The 7,623-nt window shown below is 34.2% G+C and overlaps 1 protein-coding gene across 1 annotated transcript in view; it reads right to left on the reverse strand.

The window, feature by feature from the left end:
• The window catches only part of LOC106470538 (nucleolar protein of 40 kDa-like), a 53,470-nt gene extending 46,126 nt beyond the window's left edge, over positions 1-7,344 (reverse strand). The window contains exon 1 of the mRNA XM_013931098.2: positions 6,979-7,344. Coding sequence (XP_013786552.1) covers positions 6,979-7,083 — 105 coding nt within the window. The 5' untranslated portion in view covers positions 7,084-7,344. The remainder of the gene's footprint in view (positions 1-6,978) is intronic.
• Between the last annotated feature and the right edge of the window lie 279 nt (positions 7,345-7,623).

The raw sequence follows: 7,623 nt of genomic DNA on the forward strand, positions 1-7,623 counted from the left end.
ATTGTAATCATTTCTTATAAATACGATTTCCTAATGTAATTTTCCAAGATATTAAAGATCATAATGCAAAAAAACAAAACTTATTAAAAGTAATAGGCTTTATGTTTCTTAAACTACCTATATTTGTCAAAGTATTTATGAATTTTCGAAAATATTCGTCCACTAGTTTTATTGTTGGAATGAAATATAGCAAGACTTGCATTGCCTACTAAGAAAGTTAGTAGCCGGTAGTCATCGGGTTAAGGAAAAAGGATATGCCCCTCAACAGGTGTTTAATGCAGATGAGACAGTGTTCTTTTATAAGAAGATGGGCAACAAGACATACATCACTAAAGAGAAGAAGGTAGCATCTAGGTTTAAGGCCTTTAAAGATAGGCTCACTTTGCCTTTTTGTGGGAATGCATCAGGTGACCCACAAACCCAAGCACATTAAAAGGCAAGAATAAGCAATATTTGCCTGTTGTTTGGTGTTCAGATAAAAAGGTTTCGGTAACTACAATGCTATCCAATGACTGATTGCAAAATTATTTTGTGCATGAAGATACCTGATGAAGAAGAACCTCGACTTTAAGGTTCTTCTAGTTTTGGATAATGCTCCTGTCCATGATCCTGACACACTGCAATTCACCCATCCTCATGTGGAGATAATATTTTTATCTCCAAATACCACATCCATCCTACAATTGATGGACCAAGGAGTAATAAAAACACTCAAGTGTTACTATACAAGGAATGTTTACTGATGTGAAACCCAAGTTATAGACTCCAGTGATTTCAAAACCCAAGTTTTGGAAAGCTTATAACATTAAGGACAGTATCAATATCACCAAAATGTCATGGGATGAAGTGAAAAACTCTACCAAAAATGCATGCTGGCATCATCTTTGGCCTGAAGTCATGAACAATTTCAAGGGCTTCCCAACGGTTGAGAAAGAAGTTGCCGATATTGTGAGATTCAATAAACAAATCAGAGGTGAAAGGTTTGATAATATGAGGGATGAGGAGGTGTTTGAGCTGCTGAAATCCCCTTACCAAGAGCCAACGAATGAAGAAGTTGAAGCACTGATAGCCTCCAGCAACAGTGATGAAGATGCTGAAGAGATGGAACCTGCTAAACCCTTCTCACAGTGAAGGCTGTAGACATGAATCCCATAATGGAGAGTAGCATTAAATTTAAAAGGGGGTTTAATGACATTCTAGCAACCTACAAAAAATCTTGAAAGATTTGCAGAGGAAAGTCAAACAGACAAAAATTACTGACTTTATGAAGTCCAAGTCAGCCGATGTAACACCTTCTGACCCCATCCCATCGACTTCTACATCTGCTTCATTGGTGTTTGAGACTGAATTTTCCGATAATCCATTGGCCATAAGCTAACCTCTCAGCCTCCAAATCTATTATCATCATCATCACGTCTTCCTCTCATGAATGAAAGGTCTTTGTCTTCATCATTCATAGGTGAGTGTTACAATAAAATGCAGTACTGTATTATTTCATTCAACATATTTTCGTTTACAGGTGCACGATATCACATGAGAATGTTATTATGTTTATGATTATATATTTTTAGTTCATATACAATACTGTATAGGTAGGGCTTTTTATTTATGTGTGAGAAAAATTAATATATAAGCATTTATCAGAGACTTAACATGGCTGTGTTTCCGTATTCCTATTAATTCAATAAGGTATTAAGTTCCTCCAACACGGTTTGCTTGAGGACCATATTCCCTGTGTTGGAGGAGGGCCCACTGTAACACACTGTTAAAACATTCCATTCATACAGCAACTAGATTTACAATATAGAAGTTGACTTACAAAATGAGTTAAGGGCCATACACCGTAGTAGAGGACAGCACTTTACAGGAGTTCTGGCAACTGACGATTTCCAAAAAAATATATGGTGGATTTAAATCTTTGCATTTTTCAAGGATAGATGTGCAAGGGCAGCTTTGAAGGACCAAATGGTCCCTTGTTGTGTGTATGTTAACAAAACTTCAAGGATGCCACAAACTAAGAAATGATACATATGTATACTATGTCAACAAGTAAATATTTTCCACACAAAAACTAGATGAATACATTTTAAAAAGTTGATACTAAGTTTCATGCAGTTTTGTTTAGCACTTTTGCTGTACAATGTGAAACCCAAGTGGAGAGGGGGGGGGTTGAAAATATTGAGACAATTTTTTTCATGTTGAATCCTAAGGGCAGTAGAACAAGAATTCAGACAACTAATATTGGAGAAATCTGACATAACTCCAGTTGAAGTCGATTTATTTCTCCAATAAAGTAGTAAACCTGTGGAATAGTGTCACCTAATATTTTCAAATATTCTTTATACATTAAAAATGGTCAAGTTCAGCATTATTTGGTGTGTGTGTTATATGATAAGGTTTTGATAAATATTCCTAGACATCTCTTTGTGGAATTATTACAAGCTCTCCAATATAAGATTTAAAATAATGGGCTTAAGTATTTTCAACTATTCCAGCATTATTTAATAATTTTGTACTAAAGTATAAGATGAGGTTTCTGAAAATCTATAATTGCTCCTAAACATGGTTGTGCTGCTTTTGATATCATTAAGAGATCTCAAAAATGCCAAATGAAAATTAGGGACTTCCAATATTCTTTCTACATTAAAAACAGCCATTGCTTGGTATGTGTGTGTTGCAGTATATGATGGTGCTTCTGAAACTCCTTGATATAATCATTTTTGGTATCATTATGAGGTCTCAAAAGTACAGATTGAGAATAATGGACTTTGATATTTCAAGTATTCATACTATATTAAAAATGTCCATTTCCAGCATTTTTGGTATGATTGTGTTAAGGTGTATGAAGATTCTTAAAAATACATTATTATTGCTGAACACTGTTTTTTGGTGTCATTTAAATGTATTTGAAAATATGATAACTAATATGTGGATTTTTCTGAAATGAATAATTTGTCATGCATGAAAAATGTTTCTGTGGTAAATATAGAGTTTTCTACTTTGCTTGTAATTGTTTTTGTGGTAATGTAGGGTTTGGCCTCCACATCATACATTAAAGAGCTTTAGTTGCACATACAACTCCTGGCCTGCCATGGCCTGGTGGTTAGAGCACTTGACTCACAATCTGTCGGTCGCGAGTGCTAATCCTGTCACCAAACATACTTGCCCTTTCAGCTGTGGAGGCGTAATAATGTGACAATCAATACTACTAAAAGAGTAATCCAAGAGTTGGCAACGTGTGGCATTTTTCCGTGTTCTACCCTACCCTATTAGATCAGTTTCTATGAGCACTGATATTTCATCAAAAATAATGCATTTAGGAGCAAGAATGGGCTTGGGTTTAGGTTAAGCAACCAGTTCCAAGCACTTGCTAGTGATGAGGGGGAGCAGGTAAAGGAAACAGATGGTATACAAGGGATGATAGTGTAAAGGATATGGAAGTTATAGTTGTATGTATCTTTCTAGTTAGGAATGTAGATAGAGTAGTATGTGGAGTAAATAGGAGCAAAAGAATATGCTTACGTTACCCAGGAGCATGAATGCAGAATATAATTGATAGAACAAGATAGATAGTTAAGGATGCTAGTAGCTATGCAGTTTTATGGTACATGTTGGGGCTAATGATGTAAGGAAAGATGGATCTGAGGAGCTTATTGATAAGTATAAAACATTGATAATGGCATTTAAAGAAAGGAGTCATAGCTTGATTTTGTCAGGGATGTTGCCAAGAATAAATTCTGGGGATGAGATACTAAATAGGTCACTAGGATCAAATGCCAAAGTTAGATCAATATGTAGGGATGAACAAATAGGCTGGTTGGATTTGTGGGATAACTTTAATGGGTTATTTAATCTTTTTGAAATAGATGGCTTACACTAAAACAAGGCAGGGCTAACATGTTAACAAGGGATATTAACTCAGCTGTAGTGGTAGATTTTAAACTAGGGGTAGACAGAGGTGAGAGCTATGATATTAGTAAAATACGAAATATAATTGACAGGAAAACATGTACAACAGTCATAAAACTTGAATGTATTTTAAAATCTATGATTAATTGTTTACTATTGTAATGCTAGGAGTATTAGAAATAAAATTGATAAGTTCAAAGCAGTTGTAGAAACTGAGGATTTTGATACTATGGATATCACTGAGACTTGGTTGGATTTGAACAATTTTGTTGAGAAAAATTTTTGAAATACCAGGCTACAGATTATTTACTAGAGATAGAGTATTGAAAAAAAAGGAGGAGCTTTATATGTGATGAGTGAATTGCATCCTGTTGAGTTAGAGCATATTAGAGAAAATAGCACTGAGGTTGAGTCAGTTTGGGTTAGTGTTAGTGAATATAAAGGGAAAAAAAGTATTGTAATCGGGATTTGGTATAGACCACTAGGTCAGAATGTGGAAGTTAATGAGAAACTGTATAACGAGATCAGAATGGTAACTGAAAAACATATTATGCGAGCTTTTAATTTCAGGGGTATTGATTGGGAAAATTGAGTCTTACAGTGAGGGGGATTGGTTTTTGGAAATTGTTCAGGATACCTTTATACACTAACTGGTGGTGAAACCTACAAGAGAGGAAGCTATATTAGATTTAATATTAGCATCCAATGTGAATATGATAAACAGAGTTGTGGTTGGTGAGCATTTAAGTACAAGCAACCATTGCACTATTAGATTTGGGATTTTACTACATTTTGAATTGAAGAAGAATAGTACCCAATTTCAAATTTCAAGAAAGCCAATTTTGATGGAATGAGACATGATCTGGCTTCTGTAGATTGGACTAAAGAGTTGGGAGGGGATCTTCAAGAGATGTGGAAAGCATTCAGGGACAAATTCATATGCATAAAAAACATATGTATTTCCTACAGAAAGAAAAAGGGCAATGAAGCAGAATAAGCCAGTATGGTTTAGTAAAGATTTAAGAGATCATATTAGGAATAAACATAATAAATTCAAGAAAATTAAACTTACTGGGAATAATAAGGACTTGGAAGAATTCTTTAGGTATATGATGGGTAAACAAAATGTTAGGATAGGGATTGGGCCTCTTAAAAATGATAGTGGGGAGCTGATCTCAAAAAGATTAAGAGATGGTAAACTTATAAAATTATATGTTCTCTTCAGTTTTGACAGAGGAAGATACAAGTATTATGCCTCAACCAGAGCATTTAATGTATGGGGAAAATATTGATGTAGAAGATATCATTTTAAGTTCTGAAATTGTATGAGAAAAGTTGGGAAACCTAAAAATTGATAAATCCCCAGACAACTTTTTTCCTAAAGTTCTAAAGAACTTAAAGATTATATTTGTGAACCACCAGCTAATATTTTTTATAGGTCATTGCATAGTGGAAAAGTATTAGAGGATTTGAAGTTGGCTAATGTTAGTCCAACATTTAAAGGAGGTGATAAACACTGTCCAGGCAATTATAGGCCAGTTAGTCTAACATCAGTAGTTGGAAAGGTTTTGGAGAGTGTGATTAAAGATGCATTATAGAGTCAGTTAAAGCAGTTTGATATAGAGTCAAAGAGTCAGCATGGTTTCACTAAGAGAAAGTCTTGTTTAACATATCTTCTGACATTCTTTGAGGATGTTACTGTAAGAGTTGGTGAAAGAAATACTCTTGAGGGGGGGGGGGGTTATTAAAATTGGATAGAAAATGTTCTGGAGAGTAGAAAGCAGAGAACAGTAATAAATGGAGTTAGATCTGACTGGATCACAGTTACAAGTGGTGTGCCTCAGGGATCTGTGCTGCCTGCTATGCTGTTTGTGATTTATATTAATGATATTGACTCTGGAACGACTAACAAAATTTTGAAGTTTGCAGATGACATTAAGAATTTTGGGATAGCTAACTGTATCAAAGATGCTGCAGACTTACAGGGAGATTTAGATCATTTGATGCATTGGGCCAATACATAGCAGATGATGTTTAACTATCCAAAATGTAAAGTATTGCATGTAGGTTTTTACAATTCAAATTAATGTAATAATTTAAATGGGAATACATTAAATACTGTGGTTGAATAAAAAGATCTTGGTGTTATGATCGAAAAATCACTTAAGTCATCTAAACACCGTATTGTAACTAGCAATAGGGCTAATAGGATTTTGGGTAGCATCTATAGAAATACTGAATATTAGACAAAGGATATTATTGTTTCACTGTATACATCACTTGTAAGGCCTTGTTTAGAGTACTGTTTACACTATTGGGCTCCCTTCCTCAAGAAGGGCGTTGAATTGTTGGAGAAGGTTCAGAGAAGAGCCACTAGGATGATACCTAGGATCGTGGGATTGTCCTATGAGGAGACATTAAAATCTCTAAACTTGTTTTCTTTAGAGAGAAGAAGGGTCAGAGTGGATTTGATTGTGGTGTTTAAGATTATTAAGGGTATTGATAATATAGATTCATCAAACTTTTTTTGTGTTTAGCAATGAAAACAATAGGACAAGGGGTCATAACTTCAAATTTTGGCAGTGTAGGAGTCATTTGCAGTTTAGATAACATTACTTTTCAAACAGGGTAGTTGGCTTTTGGAATAAGCTGCCTTCAAGGGTGATGGTGACAGAAAATTTAACTGAATTCAAGAAAAAATCAGATTAATACATGAATAGTAAGGGGTGGTTATAGTTGGGAGATGGAAGGGGCATTCTTGATGGGCTAATAAGCTCCTTTTTTGTCCCTTTAAAATTTTATGAATTCTTTTGATTAAATAGGAGGTTCCCGAGTTAAAAAACAGATTTCTTGACGTCCTAATAATTTGCACGATACTGAATAAATTTAAATCTTCGCTAAAAATAAGCTATCATTAACTACAATTCACATTTTCACTATTAGTGTTACTTAAATATTATTATATCACAATCATGTACAAAATGGGCCACATCATTCGTATTATATTCCAGAAAATAAACCCATAACAAAACACTGAATATACGCATATATATAAAGTTATAAGCCTACCTCGCCTTTAAATATTGCATTATTTCCGAGAACAAACTCTTCCTTCGTAACTTTCATTAGATCATTTCTTCCAGTTTCACTTCCTCTGTTTGACTTTGAATTCATTATGAATATAATTTACAAACACTAGTTATATTATTCTTTAAAAGTTTAATGTTAAACCGAAAGTGAAACAAACGAGGTAAACATATAATAATAATAATACTAATAGAAACAAAACATGAAATTATAGGTCTTAACATTCACCAACACTCGACCCATATTCGTAACATGCTTTACAAATATACTGGCGTATAGCCAATCAAAAATGACGGGAAAGTACTACCACCCCCTGGTATACCCTAACCTCACATTTCATAGCTAAGTGAAAATAACACATTGTGCGAAATCAAACTTGACCAACAGAGACAGAGAAAAGTGCAGTCGAGGCAGTCAAACGTCGGTAAAATTCTTTGTGAACCAATCAAAATTTTAAACTTAAAGCGTTCCTAAATTAAGCTATTTTCTATCAATAAAAAAACTCTTTAATCAAGGGAGACTCTAAATTAAGAAATCAACAAATATTTTCCAGTGTTATTTCTCTGGTCGTTTGTTAATTACTCGTAAAAATTCTTTCTGAAGAACTTCAGCGATACAAGTCCTTTC

Source organism: Limulus polyphemus, unplaced genomic scaffold (genome assembly GCF_000517525.1).
Source record: "Limulus polyphemus unplaced genomic scaffold, Limulus_polyphemus-2.1.2 Scaffold4072, whole genome shotgun sequence".
NCBI classification, from domain to species: Eukaryota; Metazoa; Arthropoda; class Merostomata; order Xiphosura; family Limulidae; genus Limulus; species Limulus polyphemus.